Genomic DNA, 19,638 nt, shown 5'->3' with positions numbered 1-19,638 from the left:
TAAGAGTGGCTTTCATCAGTACAGCACCACTTTGGGTTCCCGTGCCATCTCAGGCTGAGCCTGCAGTGCACCCCACCCCCCTCAATCACACAAACACCCCAACACACACACACACACACACACCAACACTCACCTTACCTCTCTCTACCTCCCCCTCCACAGCAGGTCGTACAAGGTGGAGAGCTAGCATGTGTAGGCTCACTGCGGTCGTTTTGTCTGATGCATATTTTAATTGCTGCTGTCACTTTTCTAATTGCTATGTTTGGGGAGGGAGGCATTACTTGGAAACGGCTCGTCGAGCCGTGGGTCGCAAACTGGGACTCTGGGGGTCTAACAAGAGCAGTCCAACAGATAAATTAAATAGAAAACAGCAATGGATTTAATTTCTCCAGGAATACTGATGTCAGGCAATGACGTATAGGACTACTGATTACTACGGATGGGCAATGAAATTTATGCAGATTTACTTCATTAATAAACTATGCCCTCTAATGCTCTCGCTGCCCTCTCATGGCCCAGCTGTCTAGACAAAATATTGTCCATAGCTCAGTAGTATAGCACTGAAACCATTTTGAAACGTTGAATAAAAGTACAAGGGTAATAAAATACCTAAAAACAAAATAATTACAACCAAGATGTTTTTCCAAAAATCCCTGAGAAACTACCCTCCACAGTATTTGACCGAACCATCAGTATATTTACTTAAAGCAACACCAAAGAGTTTTTTATACATTAAAATAATGTTTCCAAAATCGTTTCAGTGGTTCATCAACTCGTAACAGGGTGAACGGCAATTCTGCATTCGCTTTGCGGCCCTCTATCGGCTATAACTGCACTATGTTAGTTTGCTAGATCGGGTAGCGGATCTGTAGTTCGAATGAATGAGACATAAGAAACTACAAAATTGCATCTGATGTCGCAATACATCGTACTTTTATAAGTCATGCAAAATATTCTACCTTGTCTGTGGACATCGTTATTTGCAAAGCCGGTGCTGGATAAACAAATAGCGTGCGTGCGACAGAGGGAAAGTTCTTTGGTGTTGCTTTAAACAGGACAAGTGAGCAGCTGATTGGGACAGACACATGGCAAGACTGTGCTGAAGTGCCGCCACCAAGACAATGGCAAAGATTCAAGGGCTTTAAGAAGCTGTAGCAGCAGCAGCAGCAGCAGCAGCGGCAGCAACAGCAGCGGCGGTCCTCACCTTGGCCACTTTGTGGTTGGCGGCCGTCTCATGTGAGGTATTCTTCAGGCCCTCTTTGAGCTGGGTGAGGAACAGGTCGTATCCCTCGGTGTTGGACACATCCACTTTCTCCAGGCATGCTGAGAGAATCTGCTGGGCCTGTGAAACAAACACATCAGAGGTAAACATCACCAAAACAACAGACATGGGCATTGCAGCTGCAGGTAGAGCAAACATGGACATACAATACATGTTCCAAGTGCAGGTATATCAAGAGGTACAGCAGAGCCTCGTCTCATTGTGAGCTCCGCTAGTGCAGCATGGTCACGTAGGTTGTCAGTGTTTTTTTTTGTTTTTTGTTTTTTGATTACAACATTTTGTTGTTGGTGTAGCGCCACCTAGTGAAAAACTGAAATGCAAAAACGTAGGGCTTCAAATCACCAATACGTTATGGTAACATGTTTTGAACTGTATTAAAATAAACTGAATCAATAAACTAAGATCGCCATGACAACCTCTGGATTCACACCAATCTGTCCATTTACGAATTTCTAAATTTCTCTTCACTCATTGTAAAGAACCTCCTGGCTAGACACCGGCATCTACAGGTGACGGATGAAAAAACAAAGCACAAGCAGGGCCATTACCCTTAAATATTACCCAACATATTCTATTGCTAGGTCTGCCTCAGACAAAGGAAACTATTGGTGCAGTCACCAGGCTTCTTTAATGATTGCACCGCCGCACAGTCTAGCAGGCAATAGCTCACAGCGGCCTCATGGGGAATCCACCAATCCTGACCAATCTCTAAAAGGGGATAGGAATGATACAATATGGTGCAACTCTTCATGTGAGGTAAATTGAAGTAGAAAATGGAAGACAAAGATGAGTGTCCAGGAATTAATAAAAAAAACAGATGGATTGTGGTGTACCCAAACATTATGATAACATGTCCGTTCAAATTCGCCAAACATTGGCAAATGTTTGTGGCTAACATGTTTTCTCTGAACCGTTACATTTGAACGATTTGGTGTCAATTGAACATTCCATTGGTGGAATTGAACATTCCATTGTAACGGTAACTGTATTGTTATCTTCGTCAAGCTCGCGTCCAGCTCCACTGTATGTTCGAAGAACTACCTCTTCAGACTGTTTGCGAGTGTTTGCAAACGTTCATCAAAAACTCAAGGCGTTCGCCCATGTTTGCAAATTTTAACGCACCTAAGGTTAGAAATGGTTTACTAGCTTGCCTAAACAAACAATTAAACAGCCCACAGCCTTACAAGGTGATCTTTCACAAACCTCCCTCTCTCATTGTTTAGGGTCATTCACAAGGAACCTGTGAGGATTGGACATGTGCATGCTATGACCTACAGAAACACTCCTCTTCAATACATACTGTAGTGTGGTCAAAATAAACAAGTAACACTACTCTGGGTCCATCCAAATCTACACAGTCTTTGAACCGCTAGAAACTCGCATCCAGAAGGGAAGCATGCCATTTGTTATGCAGAGCTGATGAATAATGATTGGGATTATGTTTGTTTCCACCCCGAGCACATGAGAGGAGAGGGCTTCCCTAAGGGCTTAGATGGGAATGGTGTTTGGACAACACCACCATACAACATTATGCCCACATCTTCCCACAAACACACCCATAAGAATACAGTCAAGGGTGAGAAAGCAGATCAACTCCACAATGTCTATTTATTTTGTCTCTGGTTCAAATGGCTACAAATGACAACAGCACATAATCACCACCACACCTTTTTTCTTTCACTGAAATTTAAAGCTGCCATTTACAGCTGTAAACACAGCCTGAACAACTCCTATTTTTACTACAGATTAGTACATCAAACAAAGAGCACCTATTCAGCAACAAGCTGCACAGATAACAGGTTCTGCCCCCACCTACTTGAATGCCCTCATACAGACTTACACTACCTCCAGACCGCTGGGCGCCCCTCTGACTTAATCCACGCCTAGCTCTACCACCGTGCGCTCAAGCCAATCCAAACTTTTCTCATCTGTTGTTCCTCGTTGGTGGAACACACTGCCAGTTCCTACAAGGGCAGGGACATCCTTTTCCACTTTCAAAAAACTCCTGAAGACCCAGCTCTTTAGAGAACATCTACTCTCATAGCAACACTTACAACAAGTCTTACTGATCCTAGCACTCACCAGCCGTTAAACTGACAAGTAACTGTTAAAATACAGCACTCACCGACGCACTTATTCTTACTGTACTGTAATGTGTTTTTTTTAAACTGTCCTAAAATTGTGAGAATTGTTCTAAAACGTACTGTTTACCATGTTGTTAGTCGCTTTGGTTAAAAAAGCGTCAGCCAAATGTAATGTAATGTAATGTAACAGCCTTCTGACCTGGGGGGGGGAGGGGTAAGGTTGATGAAGACACATTAACCAGCCCACATGACAAAAGCTTGACTATGTATTATGCACATATACAGAGCGAGCACAGCACCTTTTGACTGCAGGCTCATGACATCAAAAGGCTTCGGCTGGCTAAGGCGGGTAGTGTGAGCAGGTAAGTGTCTCAGGGCACAAGTGTGTTTAAAGGTTGAGACAGTGACTAACTGGGATAACCCCCGCTACACGTCAGAACGTAACTAACGACAGCAAAGGGTGGGGTGGGGGGGGGGAGGGGGGTCACGGAGAGCCTCAGCAACCTTAACGCACGCGCACACACCACACGCACACACACGTCAGACCTCTTTCTGTTCAATCTGTTAATTCTACAATCAATAAAGATTATATGGGAGGGTCATAATCATTTACAATAGAACAGTGTTTGCCAGGAAGTACTGCCATGCAAATCATTTGCTTGCATATGAACACTTGAAGTAATGCAGAATGACATGTAGCCTACAGGTGGATCTCAAAAAATTCATGGAAAAGTTCATTTTATTCCACCTAATTTCTTTCAAAAAGTGAGTCCTTCATATAGTCTAGATTCATTAGATATAAAGTGAAATATTTCAAGCCATTTTTTGTTTTAATATTGATGATTACAGCTTACAGCTCATGATAACCCTAAAATCAGTTTCTCAAAATTATTGAGACAAAAAATGGCTTGAAATATTTCATCAAAATAGCTTAGAATGAGCTCTTTACTTTCCGATCCACCATGTTGGGTCGTCATTTCACTACAGTAGCCCAGAAATGACAAGCAGAACACTGGGCCTAGAAAGGGCCTTCTATGTTTTTATTCAACTTGACGGCCACCATATTTTTTCACACTGGAGTGGTATTCAATGAGATGTACGTCAGCCATTTCACCACTAAATGCTACAAACTTAAGCTTTACATTCTGGAGTAAACTTTTTTTCTTATTTTCTTTTTTTAATGAGAAAGATTTTTTTTTTTATAGGAAAATACTTTTCTTTAACATTGTGAGATAGGAAAAGCTCCGTGCTCTCCAAGTGCCCATCTAGATGTAAGCTGGGACTAAAAAAGGTTTACCAAAGACTAATATTAGACTACATAAGGAACATGCCGCATGCCATTTTTCAAGAGCTATTTTAAGTCTGGAAGTCCTACCAGATCTTTTACCATACATGTACCATCATTAAATCTAGCAACAAAGGATATTGCTGCATTCAAACCAATGCACTGTAAGGCAGCCTTTCCTTTTCAAAAAAGGAAAAAGCGACATGTCATGGAGTTCAAACATTACTCAAGGCAACACTGACTAATAAGGCAGGGAAACCATGTTGGATACCCAGCATAACTGTTGTCACGACCCATAATAAAATATGGGGAAAAAAAGAGGGAAGACAGTGGGAGAAAGCTAAACGAAGAGGGTAAAAAAGATATGCATCATGAATTATTTCAGGGCTGATGCTGACTAGAAGCAGAGCGCAGCGCCTCTTCGAGATATGTTCCTGTGCTTGTGCGTCCCCAAACGCTGGCTTAAGTACCCGCCTTACATGGCAGGGAGCGGCACGCTTCTCTGTCATTTCCCTGTTCCAAACGAGCCTGAGGTGGACCAGTTTGTCTACATTACAGTGGCGTCTCCTTTGTCTTACCGGTTATGTGATCCCTATGTTAAGGCTGAAGAAAACCCTGTGCGATGAGATCATTAAACAGCAACAAGCTTAGCTGCCACTTGGCTAAAGCCCAGTGGCGTATAGAGACGGCTTTATGGTCCAGCCATTTACCAAGCTCATGTGAATACGCTATCAATCTGTGATCAAGGACTTGGGAGCCCTGAGAGCAGACAAGGGCACAAGCAATACTCAGCAGCCTCACACATGGTAAAGGTGAGGGCAAGGTTGTGGTTGTCCTAACAACCACAATTTTCTGGGTCATGCAAAAAGGGAGTGCTTCTAATGACAGCACCATGGAGTGATAATGCTAGCCTGGTCTCTCGACATTTACAATGGAATTTGGGGGCTGGTGTAGAATGGAAGGTGAATGGTAAGAAGATTGAGGGAGGGATGAGAACCAGATTAGCCTGATATTAAAGGGGTATTGGGTTGGGGGGTGATTTCAGATAGACAGGCTAGGTGATGAGGTGTGGGGGATCTTGAGGAGAGCCTTACCTCGGTAACCGGCAGCTCCAGCTGGACCATGTCCTCCGGTTTGGAGACCGGGGCCTGGAGCGCCGTGTCCAGAAGCAGGATGCCATTCAGGTCCTTCCGACATCCCACCGCGTAGTCATCCACAAACAGGACCTTGTCCACCGCCGGGAAGTACTGACACCTCACACGTCCCCCGGGTTTAGCTGTGAGCAAGAGCAATGAAGGAGCAGGGAGGGAGTTAGCAAATGCTACAACAACAATCTACAAAAACAAATATGTGCTACTCATTTTTGGTAGTCATCGTATTTGAAAGAAATAGTCTCCAACACCAATACAGATAAATCACATACATTAAATACTCTTTATCCCTCCCACTTCTGCCCCCCTCCCATTCCTACCCACATCGGACAATATAATATTTTATACTTTGATTATACTATTGACACCCATGTGCAGTGCACCACATATCACTCAAGAGAAAAGGGAATCAAGGAAGCATAATTGGTTTACCCACCACATTGTCAATTTAAACAAGATGTCATCAAGACACTGATCTATTCAGACATTGTGTTTAGTGTAAGGTGACAGTCTGGACTGTTTTAAGACAGTCTTTTCCTGACGTTATGACATTGTGTCTTTCCCTCTTGGCTCATGTAAATAGTCTCATAGACAATATCAAAACCAATAAGTAAGCTCACTCCAAAGCCAAACAGGAAGGGGCAAATTGGGTACAGCCATGCAGCTATATTATATTATTAGCATTTCACCTGACTGAACAGCTGTATAGCCAAATGACCTGCCAAAAATATTTCACACAAATCTGTGAGATGTGAGGGGCGTCAGATTTCAGTCTTTTAAAGGTCTTTTCCAAATCTTTTCAAAGTGGTCTGTTGTATGGGCAGCATTAGAAGACCAATAAATCCTCTTGTAAAGATTCTTGACACTTTCTGTCAGCAGATATTTACACCTAAATGTCTTTCCTCGTGATAGGACATGATATCACTCACACGTCGATTACACAGAGAATACTAAGGAAGGTTATCTAAAATAATCACCTCTCCACATAACTACAGATGATCTGATCCTCATCAAGTAAAATATCCCCTTCCACAATCCTCCCCCTGCCTTTCTACAGTACCTTTCCTGAGAGAATGATCTCACAGGATAAAGCCTAACCACAGAGCCAAGACGTGCATTCAATGAATCAGGGCACCACAGAGGACGATTACAGTTATTATTATTAGTATTACTAGCCTTGAGCACAGGTCCGGCATAGCAACCTTCAGAATACAGGTCACAGTCACTTTACAATTCTACAGTTTGGGATATTTACATGAAACCTAAAAACTAAGCAAATGATATGCGCAGATCATTGATATAAAATCGTACAGTTCCAGAAACCTTAAAACATACCACATCATTAAGGTTATTTACATACCCCGCCTACCGGAGTCCATTCAGGAAGTATGATAGATCTTTTCCTGTCCTAATGCATTTGCCAGCAAAACTCATACTCTCCATTTTCTGCACGTAATCCAGAAGATCCAGTAATTTCCTGAGTATTAGCCGCATTGTGTATAAACCACAGGACAATGTTTTATGCAAGTTAAATATATAACTATATATATATAAATACCATATTAACTGCCCCCGTGTATTAACCTCATAGCTGAAGAAATTTCGCAAAATCAATGTATGCTCTGGGGGGGGGGGGTCTGTGTGTCTGTGTACACAAAACAAACATCAACAACAGTTGTTTTGTTTTGGGACAATCCTGGTTGCTCCCAGTCTGGCTCCCAGGATTACGTAATGTTATTTCACTGTGAACTGCCCACAGCCCTTTGACTCAGCAGGACTACGCACTATGCAGAATGTGATCTCTGTGCCAGGCAAATAGACCGCAAATATGACCATCTCTTTTTCTGCCTAATTGCTAGCATTGAACAGAGACGATGCTTTTCAAGTGGAGAGACAGTATCATGCGCTATATATGGATATAGGGTACTGACCCTTACACAAGCTAGAAAGATTTCCCTGATATTGTTTTAAAACTGTTTGTGATTAGTGGTCCACGATTCACGTCTCCTATTGATAATGCATTTGTCTTACTTAATGCCACATAACAATGGCAGCCTTGTCTGGATCTCACTTGCAAACAGGCTTTACACAGAGATGAGTGCAAGCACAAATAAATAAAATTAGATGTACCGTATAGCGGTACAAAATATGACCACCGCTCAGTCCTCTTCATCCTTTTCGCAAAAATTAATCACGCTTGTCAATTTGTCTCCATCTCACAGTCCATCACCTACTCTTGCAACTTTAATGTGTGCTTGTATGTGCATGCCTGTGTGTGTGTGTGTGCCTGTGAGCATGCGTGTGTGTGTGCTTGTGTGTGTGTGTGTATGTATGTGTGTGTGGTGTGTGTGTGCCTGTGTGTGTGCCTATGTGTGTGTGAGTGCGTGCCTGTGTGTGTATGTATGTGTGTGTGGTGTGTGTGTGTGCCTGTGTGTGTGCCTATGTGTGTGTGAGTGTGTGCCTGTGTGTATGTTAGCATGCGTGTGGATGCGTGTGTGTCAATTTGTCTCCATCTCCTATCGAGCCTGACCGATATGGGATTTTGAAGGCCGCTACCGAGTTTTTCAAAAACTGATAATTGATATATTTGAAGTGGGACATTGAATAGACCTAACTATCTAGGTCCCTAATGAAAGGCTCTTCATATACAGTAATTTATCTTTTTGAGAAATAAAGGGGTGTATAGTACATTGTGAGTAGTTTATACTTAATGCCTCTCCCTTTATGCAAGCAAAACATTTTGATCAGTTACTTTACTTTTAGCCCTTGTAGCCTAAACCATGCCAGTGTTTCCCCTAGATTTTTTTTTTTTTTCGTATTTTTTTGCGTATTTAATTTGGTTCCTTGGTTAACAGAATGTAGGCTACGTTTTTTTGCACAAAATTGCGTCTGCTAATAAACTTACACATAAACACAAACAAACGTGATTTCCTGTGGAATCCCTGACTGACGTAGCCTACTATTATTTGTTGACATCAAACCTGAATGAACTGCAGCTGTTCTTTAAGTTCAATTCAATTCAGTTTTTTTTTTTTTTTTTTAATTAGGCAACTTTTTTGCAGCGGCGCTTGAAATCCAGGAGCGGCTGCGCCGCTGCTGAATACATTGTAGGGGAGACACTGCATGCTCTTTTTTCAAAGGTGTTTCAAGTAAGGATACTTGAAACACCTTTGTTAAAATGCAAAAAATTGAAGACTGAAACTAGGGAGCAGTCTAGTGGGTGTTTGGGGAATTAATGTTAGCATAGATGCTTACATTTATTTTGTGTAGACTTTTTGTGGTCTTCATGCAACCTTTTACAAAGCACTGACAGGGCCACCAAGGACTGTGAGCAAGTCAACAGCAGAAAAGCCTATTTAGCAAGCAGAAATGTCCTAGCCCGGTGTTTAGAATGCATCGTAGACAGGTTTTTGTTGTGGCTAACCAATTTAGCTCGTCAGTATAGTCACGATCAATGAACAATGGGATGACAGTCGAAAGTGACAATTACAGTGCTGCTATCAGTTTGCTCTGTATAACCGAGTTTGTGTCACAAATAATGTTGCATCAACTAGCCTCCATCACTCACCCAATGCTAACGTTAATGTTATTTTACCTATGGATATAACATTAAGCTGGTGTAAGATTAACGTACCTGCAGTAAAAACCAAAGTAAGTATAAGTATATATACTCTTTTGATCCCTTGAGGGAAATTTGGTCTCTGCATTTATCCCAATCCGTGAATTAGTGAAACACACTCAGCACACAGTGAACACACAGTGAGGTGAAGCACACACTAATCCCGGCGCAGTGAGCTGCCTGCAATAACAGTGGCGCTTGGGGAGCAGTGAGGGTTAGGTTAGGTGCCTTGCTCAAGGGCACTTCAGCCGTGCCTACTGGTCGGGGTTCGAACCGGCAACCCTCCAGTTATAAGTCCGAAGCTAACCAGTAGGCCACGGCTGCCCCTACCAGCATGTCCGATAAACATTCTCAGGTTTATTTCGGCTTATTTCAGCAGGAAGCAATGGGAATTACATTTCACATGAAAATCATCCTACCATGAATACACAAGCCACAAAGCTGTGAAACCGTTAGCTACCGTTCCGTTGTCGTTTTCGGATTCGGAAATGAAGTGGAACCAAGTCAAGTAATGCATGCGTGTCTTGCAGCAACATGCTGCGCCATCTGGTGGACAAACTACATAACGCCAATACTGAAAATGCAGCCTAAATGAAGGATCAATATTCGGTTTTCCTTTATCAAAATAATTTAAAATAATTTATCAGCCGTTATACTTGCCAATATCGATGTGCGTGCCTGTGTGTGTGTGTGCGTGCGTGCATGTGTGTATGTATGCGACGTGTGTGCATGCGTGCGTGTGTGTGCGTGCCTGTGTGTGTGTTTATGTGTGTACGTGTATGTCCATGTGGATGTATGTGTGTGTGTGTGCGTGTATGTATGTGTGCACATGTGTTTGTGTGTGTGTGTGTGTTTGTAAGAGTGTGTGTGAGTCCTGCCTTGCAGCTCCTCTCCTCAACATCCTCTACCAGCAACCCTTTGCTCGACACTACCACCTACAGGCCAATGGGTGTAGTCACTAAAAGTACACATAAATTAATTTATGTTATTTTTTACGTGTATGTATGTGTGCACATGTGTTTGTGTGTGTGTGTGTGTTTGTAAGAGTGGATGGATGAAATTACACTTCAGCCATGAAATTTAATTTTCATTTTTTACTTGTAGTTTAAATAGAATAGAATAGAATTGAGATAGATAGATAGATAGATAGATAGATAGATAGATACTTTATTGATCCCCAAGGGGAAATTCAAGCTTAAGTTGAATGTGATCCTCAGGGAAACAAAGAAATTGCCATGGAACATTACAATTGGACAACTTTGTCATGGTTGTTACATGCTTACATAGCAAGTCAATTATTTAGAAACAGAAAATGCTAACCCTTGATTCAGGTAATGTTGAAAAGCTAATACAGACCAATAGGCTAAGGACTACTTCAATTTAAAGGGCTTAAATATTGTTGTGACCCACAGAACGTTTTTTATTATTATTTCTGGTCAAAAATGGCTCTTTTGATAGTAACGGTTGCCGACCCCTGGGCTACAGTCTCAATCACTGCGTATAATTATTGACTTTGTAAGTTACATTATGGCACCATACACTGGGCATTGAATCTAAATAAGGCCTACCGGCCAAAACATTATCCAATAAAATATACATTTGGAGCCAGAGTTTGTGACATCATCTTCTTATTGCCACCACCTCGTAGACAAAGTTTTGGTGTGTCTATCTCTATCTATACACCATACAACCAAAATTATGCATTTATTTTTTCTATTTCGAATTAGATCTTCAAACTTCAGTAGCCCCTGCCTACAAAATGATGCATCACAGATGTATCCTGAAACTGGTGCAAATATATTGAGTGTGTGAGTAGCACATTCTGTTCATTTGCAGCCCATCATATTCATTTATTTATCAATTGTTCTTTGTTTTAGGCTACTCACCTGCATAAACTAAACAGTCATCTAACCAATCATCTAAGTCATTAGCTGCGTTTTCCCCCCCAATCAGTTAAATTTGCAAATAGATTTTGCACAGCTATTAAGTAAGCTTTAGCTAGATTTCAGACTTTACGTTTTGCCCAACATTTCAGTTAGGGCCCAGTGTCTTCTATTTTCTATAGAATATTGCCTTTCAAAGATTATTTGGTATGTTACATAAGATCTGTACATAATATATTGTTCATACTACTCTATTTTCTGAAAAAAATATTTACTTTCTTTCCCAATTTGGTTATATTTTGATGCTGCAGTACACCCATATATTTTGAAGGATGGCGTAATTGAAATCAAATATTTTCAGAGGTCTTAAATGGTTATTTGCTACAACTTGTCACCTGGGAAACACAGATGTTGACAAAATGATAAAGAGAGCAAGCAGACTACAACTAAATAAGAGCTTGATGTAACTGGGACATGTGTACTTCTACCCATCTGCCCTAGCTCATCAGGCAAACCATTGACAGATCAAGTAAGCTTATTTTAATGTGTTATAATCTATTATCACACTATAGCACAGTGATCTCACAATTGAAACACACTTAAGTAGCTACATACATCATTTTGATGTGTCATTTGAGCCACTGGGCGGCAACTGGATTGAACATAAAATGCAAAGCTTGAGAGCACGTCTTCTCAGTCACTCGTTCATTTAATCACAAAGTTGAGGAGCTTAATGTGACGTACATTAACAACAGGGCATCACATTACAACAAGTGGTCATAGTTTTCTCTGAGAGTTGTCAATTAAGCTCTGATGCTTTTCTCCCAGTGTTAGCAACACAATTTGGCTTACAGCCAGACAAACACTATTATTGTGGTGACCATAATTTTATTTTGAGGTTATCAATCACTAGCATAGATGGAACTTAATGGCCATGTTGATCTCATTTATGCAATGAAAAATTGTCACCAACAACATGTAAAAATAGCGGACAGATTAGACCCAAAGTACCTTAATGGAGGAAAGTGAGCACAGAGCCACAAAAGCAGAATAGTTAAAAATCAATGTATTGGTCTGGCACAAGAAAAAATAGAAAAGGACAGGAGCCATTTGAGAGCTGTGGAATGGAGCACAAGATATTCTAACAATAACTACAACACAACTAACAGCCTAGAAGCTAAACACAGGCAACTACAATTTATTGCAGGTGTGACTGGTATAAAGCAACTACACAGCTACTTGCATGCACACAAAAACATATTTTGCCATTTGTAGGTGATCTGCTCAGTGATTGGTTTGGGTCACGACACATTGTTTTGGTTTGGTGGTCTTTGAAGAAAGTTAAGACCTTTATGTTTTGATGAGCATGAATGTGGATGACTAACTGTTATCCATATTAACTATGTGGCATTCCAGTAAATTATAGGCTAAACAGCCTGTATTACATGAAATCACAATGGCATTGGAGTCATGTTCTATAGCAGCATTAATGAATACAAGTAGGCAGACATAAGGTGACTCAACACCCATTAGAAGACCTTGATTGATAACGCCCATTTTATTTGTTGGACTGTGCTGTCCAAAGGCTTGGCCTGAACCGCGCGCGTGCGTGCGTGTGTGTTTAAGTAAAACTGACCGACTACTTCAGATAATACAAAATGCTAGAGAAAGCATGCATGAATGGCCCAAGGCATTTTCATAATGAACGGAACAGCACTTTCACAGCACCTATTACAGGCATGTGACCATGATGGTGCACATATAAAACGGGTAAGTTGATGAGGGGTGTTCAATAGACGTGATAAAGTGGAGCGCTGGCAGTTAGCTTGCTCTGCGTAAATCAATGAAATAATCTTACTCAACCGTGCATTTAAAAATGCAGTAACATTGATATTTATATAACATGCGATATGGTTACAGTTGTTATCACATGCTACTCTATCCAGACAGGCAAAACACCATATTACATTTTCAATCCAACAATTTTGTATTCATCTGAACAGACATTCCCAGCAGCACCGCAGCCTTGTATGAATAAGAACTGTCAGGTAGCTGATAAAGGCCGCCCTCAACGACAATCTGCCTTAATGTTAAATGTGGGGTTAATGTCAGCCCTAACATCTGACTAGGGTACCTACCGATACATTGCTAGCTAGCACACACATGCACTTTAATAACGTTACAATGCGTTTACAGAGGCTAGAACTAGTTGGATTAACACTACAACCTAGCCTGTGAGTGTAACAGTTCAGGTTCACGTTACCCAACAACATAACAGACTCCTTGTCAAGAGGTGTTGTGCTAACGTTAGACCAATCACAACAGCCTTGCTAAATGACGGTAGCCGTCACCAGAGTGCAATCCCTAACCTAGTTATCGCTAGCAAGTACATATCACATATGTTAGTTATGTTGACACAGGACGCACACACGACGAATAACATTCGTTAGCTAATGTTGCCGTTATCCCCCAACGTTAACGTCAGTTCAGGATCAAGGCAGCTAACTTAGCTAGCCAGTCATCATTGCCTTGTGTAAGAAAACACGAAACCTTTAACAATGTTTGAAGTCCACATTAGTTGAGTCTTACCTAGCTAATATGTTAACATCTGAGGTGCAAAATAAATTCATCTAATGTTAGCTGGTGAAATATTGGACTCTGGACTCTGTAGGATTATGGCGTTTGGCAGTAATGTGAAGTGCGGGCTGACTCGTTCCTGGTTAGCCCGCATACAGGTGACTAGCTGGCTAGCCAGGTTAGCTTTTCACCATTTAAGCTAACGTTAGCGAACGCTGGTCTACTTGATAGCAGTTAACGTTAGCAGGAGGCTTCCTCGACCCGAACTCTGAGTAAGTGAAGTCGGATTCCTTACATGACATACAGAAAAAAACGTGCAAACGAAGATAATATTTCGTTTTAAACATCGATCTTTTGTCAGAAATAAGCTAAGTAGCTAAATTTAATGCTATTTTCGACAACACTTGACAATCAGACAAATCAACCGTAGCTAGCAGGCCCAAAAATATCATTTGACTTGTCGAGAAACTTGAACGTGTTATGACACCATTACAAACAGCTCCTTTCTACCAGTAATACATCTGAAACTTACCGTGCAAAGCCGAGGCCTGCAGTATGGCACCAGAAGTGCCGTCGATTACTTTAATACTCCCCCGGCTTGTGACGGCCAGGATAGCGTTGAGGGCCGGATGGTAGGAGAGGCTTCGCAGGCCCTCCTCGTCGCAACGCAGGCAACCGTCTCTCAGCACAACCCAGTCTGAGGAGGTGGACGAGCAGGAGCCCGGCGAGGCCGCGGCCGCCATTTTCACTTTATTTTCCCAACCCCGCTCTGTTTCAGGGAGCTCTGTATGTGCAAGTCAGAGTAAAAAGGTAAAAACCGAATCCCAAACCTCCGCTGTACTAGCTACCACTGCTAGCTCTCTTCTTCCGCGGCTTCTGCTCCTCCTCCCGTTGCCGCAGCAGCAACTATTCACCATCGATACTAGGAAAACTGCGGGCGCACCTCAATGGATTTTGTATTAGGTGGACGGGATTAGCGTAACAGCGTAAAGGCTACGGAACTTCACGCCATACCGCTAGGGGCACTCCGTTACATACGCAGACAGGAGGATGTGACACTGTAGATGGTTTGTGGTGTGTGTAGGCCAGGTGTAGGCAGATATTTTACCACTACTACCACCCATCTGCAGAGGTGGAATCAGGGCTATTGTTTGTTTTTTCCCCCCTCCATCTGGAATAGGCCTAAACAACAGACAATGACAGAAGTAGCCAACATTCTATATAAATAAAAACATTCCAAAATATATTCAAAAGAATGATTTTGCACATGTGTATAAAATGAATCAGGGTGACAAGGATTATCTCCCACATTTAGGACATATAAATCAAAGCCTTCTTTCCTGCTTAATCAAACGGGATTGTGGCCGGTTGTGACAGTGACACATTATATATCCACCTACAAAGGCAATACAATACCAAAACCATCCCATAAACAGACCTACAGTACAGCAGGTGAACATTGTCACACATGTAGTTTAGTGATTCCTCAGTGGTATTTGTCATTTTGGTTACATTTAGAATAAATTTAAAACTTGCCATTTGCAAGGGACTTGAGCGACATGACCACAACCACAGCTCAATGTAGGATTAGAATAAAATTGTGGAAAGAAAACACCTCAATAATCTGAAATCTAGTTGTAAGTATTAGTACCCTATTTTATTGTTGTTTAATTAAACCACAGCTTTAATATTGATCCACTAAAAGAAAACAGGATGAGGGAAAGACATTCCAGAAGCATATTTGCACAAAGATCCTTTAATCTCAGTAACCTTTTCTCTCTAGTATATATATATATATATATATATATATATATATATATATATATATATATATATATACATATTACATCACTTTCTAGTATGTTTTTCCCAAGAGACTTGTAACATTGTTTTGACATAAACTGCTATGTATAAAGTATCTAGGATTGTATGTTATACAACAAAGATTACATTTTGGCTGTCGTCTCTCAAAATGTATACCCGTGTAGTAAAACCATTGAACAACCATACAAAACTAGTAGGGCACTCGGCGAACGCAGACCTCCATCAAGACAAATGCTCTCTGCCACAATGTTAACAAACATAAAAAATAATTTCTGGATCCACCCCATGATTCTAATCATCTGCAAAACGTTATGGGTTCTTTCTTGGCCCACGTTACACACCTCCATCAAGTTTCATGAAAATTGGCCTGGTAATTTTTGCATAATCCTGCTGACAGACAAACGGCACCAAAAACATAACCTCCTTAGTGGATGTATGACTAATAAAAGGCACCATTCATTAGCAGACATTGTTTATTACACATCTACTGTCTTCCAGTTATCTCGTTTAGACCGGAATTTAATTTTGGAATTTAAGTCACATAAATACGATCCTCTCCCCAAAAAGCAAAGTAAGAAAAATGTATTTCCTTGTCATGTCTGCTTGACTGAATCAGCTGAACAGATTTTTTTTTAAAAGTAAAAATAAAAGGGTAGATTAATCATCTTCACTGTGTTCCCCAATCAATTTTTGCACATTTTCTGAAACCAGATGTGCCAAAGTTCTTAAAAAAAATAATAATAAATAAAAAAAATAAAGGGCTTACAAATAAAATGCAATGGCGCTTTATTGAGTGGAAAAAAAAAAAACATATGAGTTTAAACACCATAGCAACAACAAAAAAAAAATTCGGCCCCTATTTCCAAATCTGTCCACAGGGTAATAAAAACCATGATCTTGTTATTTTTTAAAAGTAATGTAGAAGAAAAAAAATGTCCTTTTGCCTGGAGGACTCAATCTTCTGGCCATCTCCACCACTTCTTATGGTGCTACATGTGAATGTCCATTTAAAGCGCCTCATCAGACACCAGTATACAGGGAGAGGAAGTAAATATACAGGAGGAATATAGGGTAGATGAGAAGAGGCTTCTTCGTTTTAAATTCATCTCCAACGAGAAGTGAAGCAGCACTGTAAGCGGCCCAGAATACTCCAAAAAGCTGGGGGGGGGTAAAGACATGATGTTAATAGCACTATTTACTGTAACGTTAATAACTTTAATAACTCAAGTGTAAATAACTCTCGAGTTCCAAAGGTGAATCGAGTAGGTATGGATCAATAGTACTCACCTTTACTAGTGTTGAGACAATATCAAATCCCCCAATGACTAAGAGCAAAGGGGCTATGACGATAAGTGGCAACAATGAGTATCCTATCACTCCAAGGACCTGTCCATATGAAACCTACCAAAACACAATCAGCATTGTGCAGCATGTCTGAATTAAATCACTGGAATGTAACAATTTGGATTAGATACCATGTGTTAATTTGATACTGTATGGGTCATATTTTCACTGAGATTGGTGTTAATGTTTACCTCTCCACCAAGCACTCTTGCAAGTAGAAAAACGGTCAATGATCCAAATATCCAAATTGTAATGATCCAAGAGACAACCTATATAAAATTTACCATTAAAATACATAATCTTTTCAATTAATTTAATATTTAATACAACCTAGGCTACTACTGCCATTTGTGTACTTAATAATAGTATTTAAATTACTCTGTACATTGAATTACTGGTCAATGATGTTGCATCTTTATCAAGTACATAATAATAAACCTGAAACTCATCTCATCTACATTAAGTGTAAAACTTGTGTACTTTGCATTGGTATGTTTCCTTTTGTTTGAAACTACTAAAATTCTGATTTATAAACAGTTTGACATTTTCAGCCAACTCTTTTTGGACAGCTAAGGGTAATAATATACAAAAATGTACTCAGTACTCAGAAACTCACTGAAATCATGTCAATACTAATTCCATAAGAAAATTAGGTTAATGATGAGTATAGCAAGTCAATTCTAAGATGCAACAAAAACAAAGTTCTGATCCTTGTGTATATAAGCATATGTAAACATATTCTCCTTACCCTGAACTGGCCATAAATGGATATCATGGAGAACAGTAACACAACAGCAAGAGGTCCCCAAAAGTCTGGATTATCTCGCACCACTTGTCGGTTGAAGCCCAGAGAGGGCATTGGCATCAGCACACAACGTATCTTGTAATATATGTCCTTCAGGTCAATATCGAGCTCCTCACTACAGTAGAAAAACAGCAGGTCAAAACATTTTGTGTGACTCAGTAGTCAAAGTCGCTTCAATCAATGTAAAGTCAAAACTTAAACTGAGACTTTGTAACATTTCCCCATCTTTGTGAACAGTCAGTATAACATAGACTGAAAGGCTTCACACTCACAGGAGGGGTTTAGTGTCTTCGGAGTCTTCCTCTTCGACTTCCAGGAGCCAGCCATACCCTCGCTGTCTCAGAAAGGTCGTGGCATAAGCGTCTTTTCCATGATCATTGCCCATATTTAGCTTAATATCTGGAGCATCAATAGTGCCGCTGAGCTCTACGAACAATGGAGGAAATATTCATGGTCAACCACATAGTATTTGTCTTTTAGAATCATAATTTCACAGCACAACACAAAGGAAATGATACAAGGTTGCTTTCAAATCAAGTAAGTTTAGCTTTATTAGATATGCACACAGCAAAAGTACTTAGCTAGATTCTGCCTTACTGACGACGTTGGCTACCTCACCTACCGATGCATGTTAATATAGCCCTAAGAAACTGATATTCAACTACTATAAAACTACTGATATAAAACTACTATAGTAAGACATTTTTTTTCTGTATCCCAGTTAAACAACCTAGTAAGTTAGCCATTTAGCTACAAAGCTAACTTGCGTCAGTAAAAGCTACCTGACGCTAGCCAGCCAGCTAGCTAGACCAGAGGGCTAGACGTTAGCTATTAGCTATGAATGTGAAATCGGCTGTCAAGGTAGCAAAAGCTAAAGTCAGAAAGCAAAACACGAAAACTATTTTAAATAGACAAGACATAATCCACAAACTGGATAAACCATGGAGACAATACTGAAATGGCAGTCTAGTGTTAGGGCCTTACAGAAACATTACCTTCAGCGTCAGCCGATGAGACGAAGGTAAAATCTCCGTTGGTGGGAGAGAACTGCATCGTTGATGTCTTGCCAGCTGTTTACCCAACGACTTACATTTACACAAATTATGTCAATGAGTTGTTTGGCATACGTGTTCGAACCGTTGGCATGAACCCGTATTTAACTTCGTCATTTGTAGCCCATATTGTCTGTTAGCGAAATGCAACCTATTTCGGCAGCCACAATCCTCAAAACAGGCTGTCCGATGAATAGGAAGCAGGAAGTGAAAGGGACACGTCAAATCCTCACACGGGTGCGGAAAAAGCTCGCCACCTAGCGTCAGTGTCATAGACAGTGTTCACTGTATGGACAAAAACAAGACACCAACACAGCTCAAATGAAAAGGTGAAAACGAGCAAAGAAAGGCAGAGAATGCTGTAGTGTAGATGTAGGCCTACCATAGACTGTACACAATCTATGAGACAGTATTTGTACTGCACATAGCTGTACATACTGTACTGTAGCCTATATCTGTATATGGTTCTATACTAAATATCCATTTATTCTGTTTTTCTTATAATAGGATATTCTGTTAATACACTGCACTACACTATATTATTCTTACCACTCTTATATTGTTACTGCTACTACACTGTACATATCTGTACATGTTGTTCATGCATACATTGTACTTCTCTGCTTTTTTGCACTTCTGGTTAGATGCAAACTGAATTTCGTTGTCTTTGTACTTGCACAATGACTGCACTAATCTAATCTAATCTAATATTTGATCATGCTGATATGATTA

The 19,638-nt window shown here is 40.6% G+C and overlaps 2 protein-coding genes across 2 annotated transcripts in view; both read right to left on the bottom strand.

Moving 5' to 3' along the window:
- The window catches only part of birc6 (baculoviral IAP repeat containing 6), a 138,185-nt gene extending 123,255 nt beyond the window's left edge, over positions 1-14,930 (bottom strand). Inside the window, 3 exon segments of the mRNA XM_048269172.1 lie at positions 1,205-1,342; positions 5,746-5,927; positions 14,414-14,930. Coding sequence (XP_048125129.1) covers positions 1,205-1,342; positions 5,746-5,927; positions 14,414-14,624 — 531 coding nt within the window. The 5' untranslated portion in view covers positions 14,625-14,930.
- Positions 14,931-16,474: 1,544 nt separating this feature from the next.
- yipf4 (Yip1 domain family, member 4) lies at positions 16,475-19,117 on the bottom strand. The gene is made up of 6 exons (XM_048269794.1): positions 18,850-19,117; positions 18,127-18,280; positions 17,798-17,969; positions 17,241-17,318; positions 16,993-17,106; positions 16,475-16,863 (listed from the first exon to the last, which is right to left on the bottom strand). Exons 1-6 carry the CDS (start codon positions 18,905-18,907, stop codon positions 16,726-16,728), a joined length of 714 nt encoding a protein of 237 aa, XP_048125751.1. The 5' UTR covers positions 18,908-19,117; the 3' UTR covers positions 16,475-16,725.
- Between the last annotated feature and the right edge of the window lie 521 nt (positions 19,118-19,638).

Source organism: Alosa alosa, chromosome 18 (assembly GCF_017589495.1).
Source record: "Alosa alosa isolate M-15738 ecotype Scorff River chromosome 18, AALO_Geno_1.1, whole genome shotgun sequence".
NCBI lineage: Eukaryota > Metazoa > Chordata > Actinopteri > Clupeiformes > Clupeidae > Alosa > Alosa alosa.
This window is presented reverse-complemented; position numbering and strand designations above follow the sequence as displayed.

Bases quoted from the DNA above. Each gene is read 5' to 3' on its own strand.
- yipf4 (XM_048269794.1), bottom strand. From the start codon at position 18,907: ATGCAGTTCTCTCCCACCAACGGAGATTTTACCTTCGTCTCATCGGCT. The intron at 18,281-18,849 runs GTAATGTTTCTG...CATTGTTCGTAG, and splicing joins CTCATCGGCTGACGCTGAAG to AGCTCAGCGGCACTATTGAT. The intron at 17,107-17,240 runs GTAAACATTAAC...GTGTTTTGGTAG, and splicing joins CAAGAGTGCTTGGTGGAGAG to GTTTCATATGGACAGGTCCT.